The following is a 24,067-nucleotide window of genomic DNA, read 5'->3' as shown; positions in this document are numbered from 1 at the left end:
ACATTGTAACATTACCAATGTACAATTCGACGTAAATCTCAGGATCGAATTGTTTTGTAATGCCCCTTTGTCCGCTTCTTCTCGATCGACGATAGTAAATAAATGTTTGAGTGTGGAGTAAAAATATGGTTTTATTGACAGCTACTTATAAAATTACACTATAGATGATGTTCAGGTAACTTTCTATGATAGACTGCAACCCAAAATAGTCCCTTTGGTTAATTTATAATCTCGTCAAAATATACAATTCATCAATAAGTTGCATGACAACCGAACTACGGACTTTGCATGTTGAAAGAATGCAACTACAGTTTAACGGAAGCTATTGCAAAACTTATAAAGTTTAAAGTTCAAGTTCAATTGGAAAATATATTATTTGGCAATTTATTGAGTTTGCAGGTTGAATGGACTCTAATTATTAAAATATTACTCGATTTTTCCCAATGTTTTAATTATACACGGTGAAACTATAAAAGTTTAGGAAGTTAAGAAAAAATGTGAGATTACAAATTAAGGGATTAATTTGAGATTGAACATATTGGCCACTTAAAAGAAAGAGACGACCAACAGAAAATGTTTAAACACATTATAATATAAAATAATAATAATATAACAATAATCCTAACACTAATTCACTCGGTTTTCGAATTATTATCTCACCCAAGCAGTGCTACCTATAACTTGAAAGACAAGAAAATTAGAAGAATACCAACCATATGAACAGGCAGGTTTTAGAAAAGGCTATTCAACTTCCGATCACCTGTTAACCACAAAAATGTTAATAGAAAAATGTAACGAATACAAGTTTCCAGTTTTTATAGCATTTGTAGACTACGAAAAAGCTTTCGACACTATAGAATACACGGCCGTAATAAACGCAATGCAAAATTGTAGAATAGACAGCAGATATATTAGCTTAATAAAAGAAACTATGAACCAAGCTACAGCTACATACTACCTAAATGAAAATGAATACACGAACCCAGTACCATTAAACAGGGGAGTCAAACAGGGAGACATTCTATCACCCAAACTGTTTAACTTAGTTTTGGAGGACGTTTTTAAAAATCTAAATTGGAAATAAGGGAATAAACATCAATTGCCGCTACCTCAGTAATCTACGATTTGCGGATGACATAATCCTGATAGCTACTGACCTACAAGAACTGCAAACCATGCTTTCAGAACTACACACAGAATCTTCTAAAATAGGACTGAAAATGAATTTAAACAAAACAAAAGTCATGCACTCCGAAGAAACGATGACAATAATAAACAACAAAGTTATAGAAAAAGTTGAAGAATATATATACTTAGGAGAAAAAATAATACTACATAGGGAAATTCAAACGGAAGAAATAAAAAGAAGAAGAAAGTTAGCATGGGCAGCATTCGGCAAACTGAACTATATACTCAGAAATCAGCAAATTCAACTACATCTTAGATCTAAAGTTTTTGATGCATGCATTATTCCGATATTAACATATGGGGCACAAACATGGACAATCACAAAAAAGAATATGAACATACTCAGAGTCACTCAACACGCGATGGAAAGAGCTATGCTTGGCATATCACTTAAGGACAGGAAAACAAACACATGGATAAAACAGAAAACCAAAGTCACCGATGTGGTACAAAAATCACTAAAATTGAAATGGGAATACGCTGGACATGTATCTAAGAGCGATCTTAACAAATGGCACAGAATAATTCTAACCTGGAGACCATACGAACACAAAATACTTAGAGGCAGACCTCCTATGAGATGGACAGATGATCTGAAACGAACTGTCGGGAAAAATTGGCTTACAAGTAGCGTACAACAAAAAACAATGGAAAGGAAGACTTGAAGAGGCTTATGTTCAGATGTGGACGTGAATGGCTAGACGAAGAAGAAGAAGGTTTTTGTTATGTATGCCATTATAGGCCTATATTCCAGCCAGCTTGGTATATTCTCGATTTACTCTAGAGGCAGACGAACGACAATTACAGCGATGTAAATGAAGCTCGAAAAATGGGCCACAAGGTGAGTGTAGTGGATGGCCAGACTGATCTGTAAATATCGCTGCAGCAACATAGGGTGGCATCCATTTTTCGACCTTCATTTACAGCGCTGTAATTGTCGCTAGTCTGGCCGTAGGCTTAGCCTCAATGCCAAGTTTTATTACGCCATATTGTATTGTTGACACGAGCCTGCTGTTTTTGTTGCTCTCATAGCAAACTCATAGGTTTATAAACTTGTTTCATTATTCCGACTTAATATGACGGGAAACAACGTTCTCTAAATCTAAGCTAAAAAGCTTTTGTTCTGAACTGATGTTTAATAATAATGATGTTTAATAATATTATTGTCGAAAATCTCAGTTAAACATCAGTTCAGAACAAAAGCTTTTTAGGTTAGATTTAGAGAACGTTGTTTCCCGTCATATTAAGTCGGAATAATGACACAAGTTTATAAACCTATGTGTTTGCTACATATTATATTTGATATTATATTTGATAAAACACATATTATGTGTTTTATCTCTTATTGAAAACTATGTGTGCTCTACTTCTCATCTTTCGTCTTCGAGCAGCTCTCCGATGAGGTCCATGCCTTTCGTTTCTATTATTTTAAGAATAGCAATAGGAAATTCGCCTGGCCAATGACTTGTCCCATTTTGAGTGGTCTTTAGCGCATATACTATGTCTTTCTTTTTTAATTTCTACACCTCCTCTCTTTCTTCAAACGATATGTAATTTATTTTTCCTCTTTGGTGTTTGAACAGCTCTTCGATATATTCTTTTCAGCGTTTTAGTTTTTCCTGTCGCAATTATAATGTTCCCATTTGTCTGTAAGTGGTAAACTTTTTTTATACATAATCTTTTGTAGTGGTTTTATTAGCATCAAAATCAACTTCAAATAAAACAATATTTCATGAACAATAATTGTACTTTATTTATCATGCTATAAATTATAAAGTTCTTTTTATATATATAAAATATAGACGTATATAAGAAATGATTTAAGACCTATAAAAAATTCTATAAAATCAACATTTATAAATTATTTACACATAAACATCGTTGAGTATGTCTAACTATTATTGCAGTTTCAACATTTTTCTTTTTCTTGACTAGTAACACAATTTTGATGATCGTACATTGTTAAGATTCAAATCTAACTTCTCCTTCCACGTTCAGTATACGAGATGGGACGAATCCGACCTAAAAAATATAAAATATATATTAAAACAAACAAAATCACATTTAATATTATTAAAAAAAACATTTGACGAAATATCTTAAAAATTGAGCAGATCTAATATATCTCAAAATCTAAACTACACTTGAGGGCAAAACAATCGACTCACTCGATGAACTGTAATTTATGTTTAGTAATTTCATATTGGCAAATAGGGAGAAGTGCACTTTTTAAGTGTGTAAATTAAATAATTCCTAGCTGAGCGCTTTCGGCTTATAAAGCCATCTTCAGAGCTATGCTACAATAAAAAGATCTCTAATGAATAATTGATTTTAGAATTCAAAAGTTTAACTTACGTCAAAAGGTTCAAAATACCACTATGAAGAGAGATGGATCCCATGTACGATATAAAAATACTTCTATTTTGTTATGCAGTTTTTTTAATGGATGGAAAAAAACCTTGTCTGACTGTTGAAAAATGCTCAACTTTGCTGTTGTTTTTGAGGTCGGGAAAGTTAAAAACATCTTTTACAAGCACAAAGGACTTTCACACGAAAAATTATATTACATAAAACGAATATCTGATCATGTTAAGGTCAAGAAACCTTACCATCTGAAGTCTACGGTGTCAGGATGCAGAATGGCGGCATGTGGCATGGAGGCTTTTAATGACAGCCGACACAGACAAGGGCGTGCTCGTTAAGGTGCTTTCACTTGTTCTCATATCAAGTGACAGTTGACATATGACATTTTAGCAATCGAATTGAACAACTTTTCAACAAAGTCTGTAGTTACATAAACCTAGTCTTTAAAAAATAATGACATACTTTGTTGAAAAGTTGTTCAATTCGATTGCTAAAATGTCGTATGTTAACTGTCACTTGATATGAGAAAAAGTGAAAGCACCTTAACGAGCACACCATTGTCTGTGTCGGCTGTCATTAAAAGCCTCCATGCCACATGCCGCCATTCTCCATGCCGACACCGTAGACTTCAGATGGTAAGGTTTCTTGACCTTACCATGATCAAATATTCGTTTTATGTAATGTAATTTTTCGTGTGAAAGTCATTTGTGCTTGTAATAGATGTTTTTAACTTTTCCGACCTCAAAAAGAACAGCAAAGTTGAGTATTTTTCAACAGTCAGGCAAGGTTTTTTTTTCCATCAATTAAAAAAACTGCATAAGAAAATAGAAGTATTTTTATATCGTACATGGGATCCATCTCTCTTCATAGTGGTATTTTGAACCTTTTGACGTAAGTTAAACTTTTGAATTCTAAAATCAATTATTCATTAGAGACTTTTTATTGTAGCATAGCTCTGAAGATGGCTTTATAAGCCGAAAGCGCTCAGCTAGGAATTATTTAATTTACACACTTCAAAAGTACACCTCTCCCTATTTACCTGTATTCATAAGTGTGTAAAAAACTATTTCAGTATTTACATTTAATTTCATATTGTCTTCTTTGAATTAAAACAACTAATGCAAAAAAATATTGTCTATTATAGAGCTTCCAAAAAATAATTGTTTTATGCAAATTGACAACGTGTTGTAAATTCTGTATGGCACAGCGAATGCAGCAAACATTGTAACGGGCACGTTCTATGCAATTTACATCTCTATAAATTTGCCGGTGGTCGTCTTAGGCTAAGTTTATAGTAAAGCAGTGAGCATAGAGGATAGCGTAGAGGTTTACCTAGAGATTCACCTCTATGTGAACAAACGCGCTGGAAGTATTGTACCCGTTTATACTTTAACGGGTATACAAAACTATAAATTATGTACCGCTTAGGTAAAACTTTCGGTAAAAAATCAAAAATAAAAAGCATGAGAGGAGCAGAATGCAATTCAGACCACTACCTAGTAAGAGTGACATGCATGAGAAACTGGGGTGCGACCGGGAAGGGAAAAAGGAAAAGAACGGAAGGTAAGAGAAAATACAATTCGACCCTATTGAAAAGTGAAGAAGTAAAAGATAAATATAAAGAGAAAATAGAAATAGAACTGGCAACATGCGCACAAGAAATGGAAATCGAAGAAAGATGGGAGAAAGTAAAAACATCAATAATGAAGGCAAATGAGGCAGTTCTAAACAGTACAGTGAGAAAAGGAAAAGTAAATGACTGGTATGATGAAGAATGTGAAAAAGCAGCTGAAGCAGTTAGGAGAGCTAGACAAATAATGCTATTAAAAGAAAATGAGAACAACAGAAATGTGTATAGAGACGCAAGAAGGGAAATGAAAAGACAATGTAGGAGAAAGAAGAGAATATCCAAAGAAGATAAGCTAAAGGAAATTGAAGAAAAATGTCCAAACAAGAAATAAGGTCATTTTACCAAGAGGTTAAAAGAATGGACAAAGGATATCAGAGCCGAAGCATCTATATTAAGAATGAAGAAGGATTACTAATAATAAGTGAAACAGCGGAGGTGCTAGAAAGATGGAAAAATTATTTCGAAGAGCTATTAAATAATGTTGAAGAGGACGAGATGGACATAATACAGAACATGAAAGAAAACGATTCGATAGTGGGGACACAAACAAAACAAGAGGTAATGAATATAATCAGCCAACTTAAAAATAACAAAAGTCTAGGAGCGACAGAAATAACAGCTGAAATGTTAAAGGCAGGAGGAGAACAACTGTACGAGCAACTATATTGGTTGGTGGAAAAGATATGGGAAGAGGAAAAAATGCCAAATGACTGGATGCTGACTAGAATCTGCCCCATACATAAAAAAGGAGATAAACAAACATGTGAAAATTATAGGGGAATAGCACTCCTAGAAACAGGGTATAAGATAATAGCACAATGCATACGTGGAAGACTGAACGAATACATGGAGGATACTGTGGGAGAGTACCAGGCAGGCTTTCGATCCAACCGTTTGATAACAGACCAGATTTTCACGCTAAAAGAATTACAAGCAAATTGCTATGAGTACAAAACGACCTGTATGCGCTGTTCGTATATTTCAAGCAGGCATATGATCGTATAAATAGAAAAGAAATGTACCGTGCTCTGAAACAATTACAAATCCCGAAAAAATTGATTAGCTTGATTGAAATGACGTTGGTAAAAACGAAAAGCGAAGTAGTGTGGAAAGACATCTCAGAGGACTTCGAAATCAAACAAGGACTCAGGCAGGGTGACCCGGTGTCAACCACGTTGTTCAATATTGTTCTTGAAGTAATAATGAGGAAATGCAGCATAAAAATGGAAGAAACGCGGATGATCTAACAATATTAGCAAAATCAAAGAAAGAATTGAAAAGAATTGTGAAAAAGATAGAAAAAGAAGCAAATAGGTTTGGTCTAATGAAAAGAAAACTAAATACATGATAATTAATGGGTGATACACAGCAAGACAATGAAGAGTTTATAAAAATACAAGGGGAGAAATATTACATATACAGTTTTGACAGAGTGGAAGAGTTTACTTACCTTGGTGTGAAAGTAAAGGAAAATGGACATGAAGATAAAGAAATAGAATCCAGAATTACAAAAGGCAACCAGAAATACGGAATGCTGAGATCCTTAATGAAGTCTAAATTTGTTTCAAGAAAAACAAAAGAAAGAATTAACAAGACAGTGATTAGAGCTACGGTTGTATATGGAGCTGAATTATGGGTTTTAAGAAAGGTAGATGAAGAAAGATGGGAGAGGAAAATTCTCCGATCAATTTACGGAGGCATAAATACACAAATGGGATGGAGAAGAAGGACAAATAAAGAGTTGGAAGAGCTGTATACGGAACCAAAACTCACCGCAATAACAAAGGCGCATAGAAAAAGATGGCTGGGACATGTGCAAAGATTGGAAAACCATAGAATGACCAGGATGATATTGAACAGGAAAAAAGGAAAGGAAGACCACGTAAAAGATGGTTTGACAGCGTCCAAGCAGATTTACGAGAATTAAAAATAGATAACTGGAGAAACAAGGTGAAGACAGAAGAGAATAGAGAGGAGTGGTAAGAAGAGCGCAAGAGAAATTGTAACAGAAGAATGTGCCATGAATTGTAAAATGAGAGCTATTGGGACCGTGCAAGTTCGGCAAAGCGACCTCTATTTCTACGCTCTGTACTTTTATTCGCACTTTTAATTATATTGGCCAATTATATTAGTCCTGGTTGCTGGATAATTGTCAAGGCCATAGTCCAAAAAAATAATAAGAAGAAAAAATAAGATGCAGGTTATGTTATGCAAACGTAAACAATTGTATGTAGTAAATAAAATTAGTTATTAAAATGCAGTACTGCAAGCAAAATGCAATTAATTAAATTTACCTTTACACAGTGAGCACGTAAAGGTTGGAATAAATTCATTTTCTCAAGAACTGACGATTTTGGAAAAAAATCCCGAAACAGGTCAATTTTTATTTTTAAATTACGACTTTTTGGCATATATATCATACTAGTGACGTCATCCGTCTGGGCGTGATGACGTCATCGATGATTTTTTTAAATGAGAATAGGGGTCGTATGATAGCTCATTTGAAAGGTAATTCAATTCTTTATTCAGTAATATAAACATTAACATAATTATTTATACAGGGTGCCTAAAAAAATTTTTTTTCAATTAAATTTATTGACATAAAAAGAAGAATGTGTGTAATTTATTTAATTCAAAATACATTTTACTGCTATCAGAAAACAGAAAAAAATGTTTTTTGGCAAAAAAAATGTTTTTTTTTGCTTAAATTCAATATTAAAGCAGCCACCCACCAGCCTCGTGACAATTTGAACATTTAATTTAAGCCAATATCGATGATTATTTTTCAAATATTCATTTTTTTCTGTTTTCTGAGAGCAGTAAAATGTATTTTGAATTAAATAAATTACATATATTCTTCTTTATATGTCAATAAATTTAATCCAAAAAAAATTTTTTGGACACCCTGTATAAATAATTATGTTAATGTTTATATTAGTGAATAGAGAATTAAATTACCTTTCAAATGAGCTATCACACGACCACTATTCTCATTTAAAAAAATCATCGATGACGTCATCACGCCCAGGTGGGTGACGTTACTAGTATGATATATATACCAAAAAGTCGTAATTTAAAAATAAAAATTGACCTGTTTCGGGATTTTTTTCCAAAATCGTCCATTCTCGAGAAAATGAATTTATTCCAACCTTTACGTGCTCACTGTATAATAATTGCATATCATATCAATATTGTGGAGCAATATATAATTTTTCTGCTTCAATGACAGAAGGTATGAAATATACGTCAATTTGACAATTTCAATTGACAATATGAATTATTTAAGATAGTTGCAATATTTCTCCGCGACTCGCGCATGGTCGTTTCTCGTTTCCCTTCCAAGTACTTGCACACCGCGAATATATATATGTATATATTTATATGATGTATTTTTTAATAGACAAATTAATATTGTATATTGTAGATATGTATAGTAAAAAAAATGTAATTGTGTTTTTCACACCCAGGGCCTACATGGCCTGTTGAGCAAAATAAATAAAAACTTCGGCGCCTCTATCTATGCGCCTCTTACCGCTATCGGCGCTCACCGGTTCACTATAAACTGGGACTTAGTCACTTTTCAAACGTAGACGTGTATGTACAGTTCGAAGTATAGTAAGTGAATATTTTATAAATGGATACTTCACCAGTGAAGACGGCCCAGGTAATTGCATAATTACGAGAAGACTATAGTCAGTGGACTGTCGCCCGTCGCCTTCTTATACCGCAGTCAGAAGTGTCAAGGGCTTCCCGTCGATATCAGGAGACCGGTAGCTATATTCAACGACCAGGTTCGGGTCGACGACGTTTAATGCCAGAGAGGGATGATCGATTCATTGTCCTGAGTGCCTTGGGGAATCAGCACGCGACTGAGTTTATCTTCAACAATTCTTGAGGAATGTTCGAGGTGTCACCGTCACTCAGTGTATAGTTAGGCAAAGACTTAAGGCTGCCACTTTGACCTCCAGACAAGCTAACACAGGGCCCAAATTGAACGTACGTCAGGAACAAGCTCAGCTTCAGTTTGCTCGAGAACAAGTCAATTGGGACCTTGGTCAATGGTACAGTTTTATTCTCTGACGAGAGACGAATGTACTTGTACAACAATGACAGAAGACGCGTCTATCGGATGCCCGGAGAACGATTTGCCCAATGCTGCAGTGTCAAAACGGTGAGCTGTGGAGGTGGTTCGTGTATGTATTGGCCTAGTATATGACAGCGAATCGTTACATTACGGATATTCTCCAAGACCCCAATATTGCCAACCCAAATATAATAACAATGAACTGGCCTCCATTGAGTCTGGATATGAATCCCATCGAGCACCTATGGAATGAGCTCAAACGCAGGATTCGGGTCCGTAATCCAGCACCAGCGACAGTGGAGGAGCTAAAAACTTCATTAGATGAAGAGTGGGAAGCGATTCTCAAGAATCAATCAGAAACTTAATAAGGTCCTTAAGATCTCACATGAAAAGTGTAATAAAACGCAGAGGAGGAAACACTGTGTTAATTTTGATTTTATATGTTAATTTACTTTTATATTCATTACATAATGACTTTCATTCATAACATGTTTTCTCACATAAAATATTAAGTTTACATACAATATTAATGTCATTGCAATAAAAATTACTTCTGTTCACAATATTTTACTTCTAATTTTACATATATGTGGATAGACACTTACCAAAAAGCGTAGTGAAACTTATTTTACTTTTGAGTAAATTTTTTTGCTTGCGAATGTAGTTAGTTTTTAATTTTATTTCATTTCATTTTGCATGATTTCAATATGCATCAGAACTTTTTAAAATAGACCACATACATCTCAAAATTGCGAAAATACGCATACGCATTTTCGAGGCTTGCAAACTTATGTGTAAATTATATTATTAGCATTGTTTATATAGGGATAGTTGGTTAGTCCCATTGACATATAACAGTAACATTGACATATAACAGGATGGACGGAGAACTCCCCTATATCTGACACAGAATCGGGTGTCATAAAGATCATTAGACATTTTCACTCTACACTCCCAAAAATATAAAATATAATTCGATTTTCACAATGAAAAACACAAGACAAACAACGATCAAATATGCACATACAAACAAAACAATATTTGATCGTGTCGTGTTCATAAAAATTTCTCCCCTTCCTATCAAAACGTGTACTTCAGCGAAGTATATGTTTATGACATTTTTTATAGTTGTTGCTGTGTCTATCCTCTTATATGTCATTGGTTAGTCCAATAGGAAAATTTGTTTGATTCAAATTGAGACAGTCACCAGATGTCCCCACAATTTCTGTCAGGGTCGCAACGTCAAAATGCATAGACACCAAGTTGGATACGATCCTATTCATAACACCCCAACTCATATACATATTAAGAAAAATAAATATACAGTGAGCACGTAAAGGTTGGAATAAATTTATTTTATAAAAAATCCCGAAATAGGTCGATTTTTATTTGTAAATTACGACTTTTTGGCATATATATCATACTACTGACGTCACCCATTTAGGTGTGATGACGTCATCCATGATTTTTTAAATGAGAATAGGGGTCGTGTCATAGCTCATTTGAAAGGTGATTCAATTCTCTATTCAGTAATATAAACATTAACATAATTGTTCACTCTAGTGGCATATAAAACAACAATGCTATTCTACATACCACCAGAATGAAAACAATGGGAACCTTCTCTGGTTACACCTCCGAGGCTTCTACAATTTGCAAGCCATACGGATGCTGAGACTAAGGAAGATGAGGGAATTCTACAATTTACAATTCACGTCCCATCTGCTCAGCGCGGTAAAGTTCCAACGAGAATGGTTCCCTTTGTACTCTAATCAGAGTAAATGTAAATAAAAAATGAATAACCATTTTTAATTTCGTTGCAAAAGGAAAGCACAGCCGAACAATATTCTAGTCCAATCAGAGAGTGCATCAAGCACCTCTACCGGTTTCGAAACTTATTAGTCTCTCATCAGGAGGCACATATGCTGCTTTCCCTGATCCAACCAAAACAAACCCCAGCGCGCAGTCCCGGATTGCAACGAACGAAATGGCATAGATGCCCTAGCGGCAACTGCTAGCAAAAAGACTAAGTTTTCACTCTAGTGGCATATAAAACAACATAATGCTATTCTACATACCACCAGAATGAAAACAATGGGAACCTCATCTTCCTTAGTCTCAGCATCCGTATGGCTTGCAAATTGTAGAAGCCTCGGAGGTGTAACCAGAGAAGGTTCCCATTGTTTTCATTCTGGTGGTATGTAGAATAGCATTATGTTGTTTTATATGCCACTAGAGTGAAAACTTAGTCTTTTTGCTAGCAGTTGCCGCTAGGGCATCTATGCCATTTCGTTCGTTGCAATCCGGGACTGCGCGCTGGGGTTTGTTTTGGTTGGATCAGGGAGAGCAGCATATGTGCCTCCTGATGAGAGACTAATAAGTTTCGAAACCGGTAGAGGTGCTTGATGCACTCTCTGATTGGACTAGAATATTGTTCGGCTGTGCTTTCCTTTTGCAACGAAATTGAAAATGGTTATTCATTTTTGATTTACATTTACTCTGATTAGAGTACAAAGGGAACCATTCTCGTTGGAACTTTACCGCGCTGAGCAGATGGGACGTGAATTGTAAATTGTAGAATTCCCTCATCTTCCTTAGTCTCAACATCCGTATGGCTTGCAAATTGTAGAAGCCTCGGAGGTGTAACCAGAGAAGGTTCCAATTGTTTTCATTCTGGTGGTATGTAGAATAGCATTATGTTGTTTTATATGCCACTAGAGTGAAAACTTAGTCTTTTTGCTAGCAGTTGCCGCTAGGGCATCTATGCCATTTCGTTCGTTGCAATCCGGGACTGCGCGCTGGGGTTTGTTTTGGTTGGATCAGGGAGAGCAGCATATGTGCCTCCTGATGAGAGACTAATAAGTTTCGAAACCGGTAGAGGTGCTTGATGCACTCTCTGATTGGACTAGAATATTGTTCGGCTGTGCTTTCCTTTTGCAACGAAATTGAAAATGGTTACTCATTTTTGATTAACATAATTATTTATACAGGGTCTCCAAAAAAAATTTTTTGAATTAAATTTATTGACATAAAAAGAAGAATCTGTGTAATTTATTTAATTCAAAATACATTTTACTGCTATCAGAAAACAGGAAAAAATGTTTATTTGACAAATAAAAAATATTGTTTTTTGCAAATTCAATATTAAAGCAGCCACCCACCTGCCTCTTGATAATTTGAGCATTTAATTTAAGCGAAAAGCAATAATTTTTTTCAAATAAAATTTTTTTCTGTTCTCTGAGAGCAGTAAAATGTATTTTGAATTAAATAAATTGCACATATGTATTCTTTTTTTTTGTCAATAAAATTAATTCAAAAAAATTTTTTTCGAGGCCTTGTATAAATAAATATGTTAATGTTTATACTACTGAATAGAGAATTGAATTACCTTTCAAATGAGCTATCACACGACCCCTATTCTCATTTAAAAAAATCATCGATGACGTCATCGCACCCAAATGGGTGACGTCACTAGTATGATATATATGCCAAAAAGTCGTAATTTAAAAATAAAAATTGACCTGTTTCGGGATTTTTTTCCAAAATCATCCATTCTCGAGAAAATGAATTTATTCCAACCTTTACGTGCTCACTGTATATGGAAGAATATATTTAGAAATTGAATTAATGATGTGCTATTACATATATAATATATAGTAGCATGACATCATTAATTCAATTTCTAATATACTCTTCTAATATATATTTCTTTTTCTTAATATGTATGCGAGTTGGGTGTTATGAATAGGATCGTATCCAACTTGGTGTCTATGCATTTTGACGTTGCAACCCTGGCAGAAATTGTGGGGACATCTGGTGACTGTCTCAATTTGAATCAAACGTATTTACCTATTGGGCTGACCAACTATCTCCCTATATAAACAATGTTATTAGTGTTCAGGTTAACAAGTGCCTAAATTGAAGCTTATATATTCAACTTCAAGATTCTAACGAGGAATCGGGGCTTATTTCAATATAGACCGTTGTTTTTTAATTGTTAATCGTCTCGCGTAGCACTTTATAGTTAGTCTCTATCGCACGTATACATATTATACGTACTTACGTGAAATTAGGTATATTATATACATACTTATGCGAAAATTTATTAAAATTTTATAATATTATTATTAACATAGTTTTTTTTTAATAATTTATTTATTTATTCAGCTAATTATTGCCAATGTGCTAATTAAATACGCCAATCATATAGTACGATACGCACCATATAGTGCGAGGCGCCGCCGCGACGGCTTAAGGGTCGAGTGGACGCGCAAAATTAACAATTAAAAACAACGGTCTAAATAGAAATAAGCCCCGATTAGTCATCAGAATCTTGAAATTTAATGTTTAAACTTCAATTGAAGTATTTGACGACCTCAAAAATAATAATTTACACATGAGTTTTCAAGCTTCGAAAATGCTTATTTTCGCATTTTCAGATTTTAAATCGCTTAAAACTCGAAATCTACCAGCTTTTGACAAAAATGACAAAAGCTCTTTTTTGTTTAAGATGACCCCAAAAATCCTACAAACATATTTTCGGTGGCAAAAAGGTGATGCTTTGAATTTGTTAAAAAAAATTCGCCCAGCGCCCTTCTGATTTGTTTAAAGGTGATATTTTTTAACAAGAATCCGCAAATATACCGAATCAGAACAATCAGATACAGGTAGCATTCAATCCGGACCCCGCAAGTGTCATAGGTTTGCGAAACGGACCCTCAGGGAACATAATTGGTGACCTCTGGTCTAAACATCCAAAGAAAGGAAGACTTGTCCCAAGACCTGTACTAATTACGATTTTTTATGGCTTTGTAAACATGAAAAAGTGACTACGAGGGCTGATTCCTTTGCACCACCAGTGATCCAGTTACAATAAAAAAATTGGCAAGTATCTTACTTAATATTTATTAACAGTTTTAAGGTTTGGTTAACCTTAGGAAACCACCGATTTACTGCACATTGCAGCAAAACTGATGACATCGTTATCTATATAAAATAATTTATCATTCAAACGTTCTTCATTCAAAACAGTTATTCGAAAAATTTTTGAAGCGGTCGATAATCTCTGGGGATCAAATCTGGAGCATATTGAGGATGCTCAATTCATTTGTAACCTACTTGAGCGATCGCACTTTACAATGGTAGATATGTTACTGAGTGCATTATCCTGATTCAATACGCCTTTAGAATCCAAAAAGGGGTATGTGACCTTCCTTGCTGTAAGTTGCAAGTTCAGTCTTGTACTCATTTCTAAGCAAAATAATAATTCTAATTGAATCAGAAACAATCGTAAAAGACTTCTCCCTTTCTACAGAGTTCAACAGTTTACTGGCTATAGTCGGTTCGCTAAACTTAGGACACAACTGGCTAGTGATTTTAGTAGGTAATTTTTTTGTTTTTGGCAATTTTTCCAAAATTGGCAAATTTACTAACTATTTGGTAATTATTAACTATTTAGTAATTATTTTTTTTCTAATTTTATCAAATTGGCAAAATTACTTAGTAAAATCACTAGCCAGTTGCGTCTGAGTTTAGCGAACCGACTATACCAGTCCCCAAAATACATGTCCAATAATGGCTGCACTAGGTCACATCACCTTGTTGCTTGCTTCTTAACGTCCACTTGTACCACGAAAAATTCGGTAACACGAGGCGAAAATATGGTATTTCAAGCATCTCATGAGATTGCACCATAATTTTTAATCATTCACTTCGTGCTGAATTATTAAATTAATAAAGCAAAAGAGGAAATTCTAAAAAAAGTAAATTACATACCTCATTCATTGTAGTTCTAATTTTCCAAAAGTCTTCTTTGTAACCCTCTTTACCAATAATAATGACAACTTCGTCTACTCTTAAACTAACTTGAAATTTATCTTTCGCATCATAATTGTTAACAACCACTGCTTTCAATTGTCGAAACGGCCATAATAGTTTCGTGTCTTCGGCCAACCTAACAAAAAAATATTATGAGTGTAGATAGTAGAAGAGGAGAGGTAAAGAAGTAGAGGTAATGGATTGTGACAAGAGCTACGAGTCATCTTGATGCAGTACGCAAGTTTACGTGTGATTTTTAAGGTCATAGCTCTTGTCAAAATCCATTACGTCTGAACCAGAAAAGAGTTGAATAAGTTTCTTAGTCATATGGAGAAATTAGAAATAGAATAATGTACAGTATAATCCATTCAAAAAAAGTTGTGGCGTTTAATGGCAACGGGGTGGCGAAATTATAAAGTATACTGTGTTTTATGGCAATAAAAGTAGATGGTACCATTGTACGCTAACCACTTGAGTGGGAAACAATTAGGAGACATTCGTTGCTTCCGTGTTTGATTTTGTATTCAGCCAGAGTGTCTGATGAGGCAATGGGATACCGAAATGACATCACACTGTTAATTATCAATCAAACACGGGAGGTTGGCGAATTGTTCTACTACGTCATGAAAAACATGCCATGAGTTGCTGCTGGGTGCAACAGTATTTTAGTAAGCACATCTTGCGCATCATCACCTAAATCGCACAGTCTGATATAATTCTCTAATTTACTTTAGTAACAGAAACAAAGAAAATTAGAAGCTACTGAGATGGACGCCCTAAGAAGAGCAATAGAACATCGAGATTGGACCGGGTTAGAAATGAGGAAGTAAAGCGAAGAATGAATTTACAGGAAACGGTCGTTGAATGCATTGAGAAGAAAAAATTAACATGGTACGGACATGTTCAGAGAATGGGGGAGGAGAGGCTGCCAAAGAAAATTATGAAATGGATACCTACAGAAAACAGGAAAAGAGGAAGGCCAAGAACGACGTGGATACAAGGAGTAAGAAGATCAATGAGTGTACGAGGATTAGAAGATGAAAACTGCAATGATGGAAGATATAGAATAGAATAGAAATATGCTTTATTGTCATGAAAAATTCTACAATTTTATCGACAAAGCTTACAAAAAGTCTAGAAAACAAAACAATAACAATTCAATTTACTAAAATTACATAAATCGTCAGTATAAATTAAAAAAATAATAATAATAATGAAGTTAAACAGTTAATCAATTGCAAAATTTAAAAGTTAAGCTGCTGCATATGACACCCAAATATAGATGAAAAACAATAATAAAAATACTACTTGTGCAAAGGGTACTGTAATTTCTTAGTTACTGATTAAGAAAATCTTCTACTACATAATATGGTCTTTCGGATAGGTAGGCTTTTGTCAGTTTACGGAATTTGGGGAAAGATGCTGCAGATTTAAGTTGTAGAGGGAGATGGTTCGATGGTTGTAAAGTTTTTTTGCGGAATATAATATAGATTTTTATTACTAACTCAGATGACGGGGTCGGTAAATAGACGTCAAAGGTAGAATTTCTCGTAAAGTAGTCATGATTAGATCTTGGTGGAAAGACATGTAGATGTTTACGAATTAAGCAAACAGTTTCTAAAATATATAAAGATGGAAGGGTTAAAATTCTGTGATCTTTGAAGTAACTTTTACAATGTGTTGTTCTTCTGAGGCCAAACAGATATCTTATTGCTCTTTTTTGTAATTTGAAAATAACATCGAATTGGGCAGCTGTACCAGAACCCCAAAAAGGAAGACCATAACGAAGATCTGACTCGAACAAAGAAAAATATGTTATTTTGGAAGATGCTAAATTCAGTTCATTCAAAACAGATCATATAGCATAGCAAGCTGAAGATAGTTTCTTCCTCAACAAATTAATATGGAGGGACCATTTAAGGTTGCTGTCTAAAAAAATACCAAGAAATTTTACAGAATCAACAGTACTGATCTGGCTGTTATTAAGAGGTAAGGGTTGAAGAGCTCCTTTATAAGATAATGCTACTGTTTTAGCTACATTAAACGAGAGTAAATTAGAGTCAGACCAGATTTTTATTGTAAGTAGATCAGAAGTTATACATAGTAGCATGAAGAGTTGCAATATTGGTATCATCAGCAAAAAGAAAGATTTTTCCATCGATTTTTAAACTAGTGATGTCATTAATAAAGATAAGGAAAAATAGAGGACCCAATACTGATCCTTGAGGTACCCCACATACAATGTTTTTGAGACTAGAGTCTGTATCATTTGCTCTAACCAGTTGTTTCCTATCATCCAAGTAAGATTGGAACCAATTCAAAGAAATACCTCTAATTCCGTAGAAAGTTAGTTTTTTTATCAAAATCATGTGATTTACACAATCAAAAGCTTTGGTGTAGTCACAAAAAACGGTGGCAGTGTGAAGCTTATTGTTCAGTGCTTGATAAACCTCATGTAGTACAGAAAACATGGCATCAGTGGTGCATTTATTATTTAAAAAGCCGAACTGATTTTGTGATAAAATGTTGTTTTCAACGAGAAAGGACATAAGTCGGGCTTTTATGAGACTCTCAATAATTTTAGAGAGTACCGGTAGTAGTGCAATAGGTCTATAATTGTAGGTATTAGATATTTCAAACCCTTATGAAGAGGAATAATGATGGCAGTCTTTAGGCACTCTGGAAATTTGCCTGTCTCAAAAGAATCATTAATCAGTGAGATGAGGACACCCAACACATTTTCTGGGAGATTAGAAAAAAAATTTATCGATAGTCCATCAGTACCACAGGAAGATTTGCTTTTGATACTATTGATTGTTTGGATCAGTTCAGATTTATCGACTGGTTTTATAAAGAATGAATTCGAGACCTTTCTTGGATTAGGGAGATAGGAAATGGGATCTTTTTGTGACAAAATAGTTGATTTAGATTTTCAGGGTCTGGAAGGGAAAATGTTTGAGCAGTGTGGGTTTTATTTCGAAGATCGTTTATTATGGACCAAGTTTCTTTTGCAACACTTTTAGAGCTTCCCAGACAGTTATGGTAGTAGACTTTTTTAGCTGATTTTATAAGTTTAAGATAAGTTGCCCTGTACTTGGTGATATATTCAATGATAGTGACGTTGGTAGTAAATTTCTTGATGTAGAGTAGAGAGCGCATGTTCTTGGAAGATATTCGGACACCTTTAGTAGTCCAGGGTTTGCGATATTTTGGCTTAATTGGAATTAAAGGAAATGCTTTATTGAAGATACAGACAAGCTTATCTAAAAAATCACTGAAATTATTATCCACGTCCATAGCAGGAAAGCGCCACTCAGAGGTTAAGCATAAATTTTCAAAATTACGAAAGTTCCGGGTAGAAAAAATCCTGCCTAAACGTCGGGTTTTCGAGGAGGGTTTGCTAAAGATATTAAACTTCGTATAAACTGCATCGTGATCAGATAGTCCAGCATTAATATTTGTAGAGTGGACAAGGGGTGAGAAATCTGAGACAGTATAATCAAGTATGGTGGATGAAGTTTTTGTAATCCTTGTAGGAGAATCAACGTGCATTGTTAGACCATACGATTCAAATATGTTGATCAAGGATATTTGTGTAGCACAAGAAGCAGCATAATCAATGTTAAAGTCCCCGTATAAAATTTTTATACTTTTATGGGGCAGGTCATCTAACAAATTTAGCAGGTTCTGAAAAAATAGTTCCACGGAAGAGGCAGGTGATCTATAAATGCAAATAATATAAAGATTAAGATTCTTATTGTAAACTAAGGAAAACTCAAATATTGGCAACAAGGCATCGGACAACGTCGGAGGACGTTTTGAACCCGAATTTATATGTATAAGAAAGAAAATTACGTAAATCAATTGTGTAAAATATTCACGCTTCACCAATCATCAACGTTTTTCAGAATATTTGTTCTTTTTCGCAATAATGATGGTTAAAGTTAAATCCTATAAAATTTAATTATAAATAAAAAAATCTTGTTTAAATTAAAACAATCGACAGAAAGTCAGTCAAATAAGTGTTTTAGTGATACAAACGAAGATACATAATGATATATTCTTACCCATTAAAATTTTCGTTGAGACTGTAATTTTGATAATTGAGCACTAGTTCTTCAATACTGTTGAAAAACTTCGATTGAGACAAATAATACTTTTTGGAGTCCCTTCCCTGGGGTTCAGTTATACAACATATCTTCATATGTTTTATTGTATCAGTCCTAAAATATGGAAAATAATCATTATAATGTATGATTTTCTACAAGAAAAATCAGCAGAGTTATAAATCGATGCCTCAGAAGCCAATCGGTGTAAGTCAATAAGTGTTTAAAATGAGATACTAAGATGTTTCTGACAATAGTTGCAGAAATAAAAGTAGTTATTAAAAACAAATAAACTGTCTTTATTTATCATAACATGGGTAACATATTCATAAATACAAACAAGGAAATAATAATATTATTATATATAATAATAAGTGTAAAGACTGAAATAGTTTTGTTCACACTTATGACTACAGATAAACAGGGAGAAGTGTACTTTTGAAGTGTGTAAGATATATAATTCCTAGCTGAGCGCTTTCGGCTTATAAAGCCATCTTCAGAGCTATGGTCAAAAAGTTCAAAATACCACTATGAAGAGATATGGATCCCATGTACGATATAAAAAGACTTCTATTTGTTGTGCAGTTTTTTATTGATGGAAAAAAACCTTGTCTGTCTGTTGAAAAAAATTGCCCAATGTTGCTGTTGGTTTTTGTAGCCGGAAAAGTTAAACATCAAAAACGAGCACAAAGGACTTTCACACAAAAAATTACATTACAGATAACGAATATTTGATCATGGTAAGGTCAAGAAACCCGAAACCCTACCATCTGAAGAGTACGGTGTCAGCATGCAAAACCGCAAAATGCACAGCATTATGTTGGATATATTTATGTGAAAATCAAGTAAAAAGTATTGTGTCGTAGTTATGCCGGTAAAGTAGTGTGCGATTCTATGGTATTGAGAAGCTTTTCCAGTTTTTATGATGTTATGGTAATATTCCTGTATTCAATTCCTGATTCCCGGATGAGATTTCTGATTTGGTATCAACTTATCCTGTTTCCTGTTTGGTTTGGATTGAATTTCTTCCCCAATCTTGGATGGAAAATTTTGGTTAAGTTCCAAGTGTGACGTGTGACGATGGATTTTGTTTTAAAAAAAGGTATGAAATAATATTTGTTTTAATTAAATTCACAAGTGGATATTAATTTGGTAAAGGTTTTAAATATTTTAATAGTTTGTTTTCAACATGGACTCTCGGAAAGTTTTATGTAAATTAGATAAAATGGCAGTGACGTTTGACTTGACAGCATAAGTCAAACTTTGTTTTGGTACACTGCTCTAAAAAGTTATTATGTATGTAAAAATAATAAATAAATAATAAACTTTGTGTATTTTTGGAAATAGAAAAGATTGTAAAATCTTTATTGTCCAGGGTAAAGTCTAAAGGTTTAAATAAACATTATAAAATGTACCTATTTTTATTTCTGGAACCTTTTTTTTTTTGGAAAGTTATTAACTAGATGTCTAATACAAACGAAATAAGTTTTAGAGTAGAGAAAAAGAAATGGCATAGAAGCCATAGGATGGTAAATAATAGCCCAGTTTGACCCAACGAGGAATCTAAGATGAATGTCCCCCAATTTGGTTCCCAAAAGTATGGAATATGCCCAGTAAGTACTCGATATGTGAATTTGAGGATTTTTCAAACGGCGTCCAAATTTCTTTAAATAGTAGGAAAGTCCTCAAGTCTGTGTAAGTATCCTTTGCTTATTTGGTTATGGTATTTAGTCTTCTTTATACCCTCTTACCCCCCCCCCTAACGATTCCACGACCTGCCACCGCACAAAAAATGAGCTGCCGTCTCGCAAGAAGCTTTATATGCCTGTTCCTTCTTCTTTAGCCCCATTTCGACCCAAAGTATCTATGCAGTTAATCTTATCCTTGATCCCATTAGAGCAGACATGAAAAACGCTTCACCATACATCAAAGTTTGTCCAACTAGACACCATTAAGCTATTAACAAATTGTCAGCTTGCTATTTATAAACTTTTTTTTGGTACGCGGGATCCAGGCCTATTCACTTTTATCAATTGAATCAAAGTCTACCTTGAGGTCTATAAAATTTCTCTATATTTTCACTATTCCTCTAAGATAGCATAAATTTATTTCTCCCTCTGATCTGGATGGCGTCTATTTCTCTAGGCTGGCCATGAAAGAGTTTTCGTTGTTGTGGGACCACAAACTATCAGTCAGAAACTACGCTCAAGAAATATGCAGCTTAAAATTGTGTATTACAGATATTACGAAAAAAAATCAAGACGAACCAGACTAGACCGATGATTAGAAGTATTTATGTTACTATGAAAGTCCGAAATTGGTGTGTGTCGACATTCACCGGTGAATGTCGATAACATAAAATGCATTTGTGAAAGAACCAACATTTATAAATTGTTTTATAGTTTCTGAGTATCACCGGTGTATGTCGATAAACTGGTGTATGTAGGTATGTTAACTGCGTGGATGGAAAATATTGATTCAAATAAATGATTAGAAGGTTTGCCGTTTATTCAATTCGCCAAAAACATAATAGGTCTGGATCCCACGTATGAAAAAAAAGTTGATTAATAGCAAGCTGAAAATTTGTTAATAGCTTAAGGGTGTCTAGTCTGATAAACTTTGATATATGGGAACACTGGAACAGTGGCAGTTTTAATTGTGGAACAGGTTAAAAATTTGGAACGATCAGACTACGAAAACGGTACATTTATTTTGTCCGACAGAACAGACTTAAACTCTCCGAACAGAGATTAAACTCTCATGCAAAAATCAGACTGCTATTTATCACCTGTCATAATTCCTGTCATTTCACATATTCTACATGTTCCACTCATTAAAACGCCCATTTGGTGATAAATAGCAGTCTGATCTGTTCGGAGAGTTTAAGTCTGTTCTGTAGGACAAAATACATGTGCCATTTTCGTGGTCTAACCGTTCCAAATTTTTAACCTGCTCCACAATTAAAACTTCCCCTGTTCCAGTGTTCCCATATATCAAAGTTTGTCCGACTAGACACCCTTAAGCTATTAACAAATTTTCAGCTTGCTATTAATCAACTCTTTTTCATACGCGGGAGCCAGACCTATAACTTATCACGAAGGAATACGCCAGAGTCCATATGAAACTATGTTTGCGTTAAACCAAAAAAAGGACCTAGCGTCGTCATCTCTCCTTCACGGTGAAATTGAAAATATTAAAACTAAGGAACAACTAGAGGCCTATTTAAACACTTTTCAAAAAAATTCGATTGGAACAGATTTGCAAACTAGCACACCTATATCTTAAGCACCGACTGATTCACAGTGTAGCAGTTCTACATCTCAAAAAATAGTCGTTGCGCAACCCAGCACGTCTCCATCCCAAGTACTGACTGAACAGCACAAACAAATATTTTCAAAGAGAGCAGCTGCAAAAGATAACCTTTTAATGTATGTATGTATATATCGGTTTTAGAACGTCTTTCGACGTTGTCCGATGCCTAACTTCCACGTCCTTCTATCATCCCATTGGCCATCTCTAAGATCCCTTGTACTCATTGCTTTGGTTACCCCTTCTTTCCATGTCTTTTTGGGTCTTCCTCGTTTTTTGCGGTTTGGTGGTACCCACTGCATGATCTTTTTGGGCAATCTTGTGTCTTCCATTCTTTGAACATGACCATACCAAATCAACTGTTTCCTCTTAATGTCTGTTGTTAAGTAACCATCTATTCCAATTCGTCGTATTACTTCCTCATTTCGAACTCTTTCCCTACGGGATATACCTAACGATCTTCTAAACACATCCATTTCTACAGCTTCTAATTTTTTCCTGTTGTTCTCGGTTATTCTCCAAGTTTCTGCTCCGTAAAGTAGGCTGCTTTTAATAAGTGTTTCAGAGATATTGTATTTTCGCTGTATTCCTATTTCGGAGCTCCAAAGTATTCCATTTAGGCAGCCAATTGTTCGTCTAGCTTGTGTTACCCTTTTCTTTATTTCCTCATCGTCTTTTCCCGTTCTATCGAAGATTACTCCCAGGTACGTGTATTCACTACAGGATGTGATTTGTTCATTATCCTCTAGTACTCTAGTTCGATATTGGATAACTCAGCTCCTATGGGATGGTATTTAGTTTTTTCCACATTCATTTCCATGCCCCACTGTTCATATGCCTCCTTGAGTTTTCTTGCCATATACTGTAGGTCGTCTTTATCATTAGCTATGATGACTTGGTCATCAGCAAATTGTAAGGTATATAAACAAACCTCTCCGAGGTCTTATACCCATACCGTGGCATTTACGTTTCCACTGGTTTAGTGCTTTTGAAACATATATCTTGAACAAAGTTGGTGAAATACAGCAGCCCTGGCGCAGACCCTTGTTAACTATGAACTTTTTAGATAGTGTGTTGCCAATTTTTACTTGTGATGTAGAATTTCCATATAAATTTTTTAAGGCTTTGACTAGAGTGTAGCTGATGTTAGTTTCTTGTAGTGATTTCCACAATTTAGTCACAGGAACGCTGTCGTATGCTTTACGCAGGTCAACAAACATGAGATGGGTCTCTTGATTGGTTGCTGATCTTTTTTCAATTAATTGTTTTAGGCAGAAGACATTATCTGTGCAAGTCCTTCCAGCGCGGAAAACAGCCTGTTCTTCTTCTTCTTGTTCCCTATACTCCATATCAATGAGATTTCTAAGAATGCGCCCGTACACCCGGCTTAGTGTACTAGTTACCGATATTCCTATGTAATTTGAGCAATCCAACTTTCCTTTTTTAACAAACAACCTTTTTTAAACCACAACAAAAAACTTTTTTTTCAAACAACAAAAAACTTCAGAAAAAAAGTTCACTCCGGCCCAAATAGGGGATTATGTGAGAATAAAAGTGCCTGATGTTGAC

The 24,067-nt window shown here is 34.6% G+C and overlaps 1 protein-coding gene across 3 annotated transcripts in view; it reads right to left on the bottom strand.

The window, feature by feature from the left end:
* Positions 1-2,916: 2,916 nt before the first annotated feature.
* Positions 2,917-24,067, bottom strand: part of LOC114328394 (protein vav) — a 123,496-nt gene continuing 102,345 nt past the window's right edge. For all 3 annotated transcript variants that reach the window (XM_028277230.1, XM_028277231.1, XM_028277232.2), the window contains 3 exons: positions 19,151-19,306; positions 15,042-15,219; positions 2,917-3,210 (listed from right to left, as the gene is read on the bottom strand). In XM_028277230.1, the coding sequence (XP_028133031.1) occupies positions 3,151-3,210; positions 15,042-15,219; positions 19,151-19,306 (394 nt within the window). In that variant the 3' untranslated portion in view covers positions 2,917-3,150. The remainder of the gene's footprint in view (positions 3,211-15,041; positions 15,220-19,150; positions 19,307-24,067) is intronic.

This window comes from Diabrotica virgifera, chromosome 5 (genome assembly GCF_917563875.1).
Source record: "Diabrotica virgifera virgifera chromosome 5, PGI_DIABVI_V3a".
In the NCBI taxonomy this organism is placed as follows: Eukaryota; Metazoa; Arthropoda; class Insecta; order Coleoptera; family Chrysomelidae; genus Diabrotica; species Diabrotica virgifera.
The sequence above is the reverse complement of the archived record's forward strand: the minus strand, read 5'-3'. Positions and strand labels throughout refer to the sequence as shown.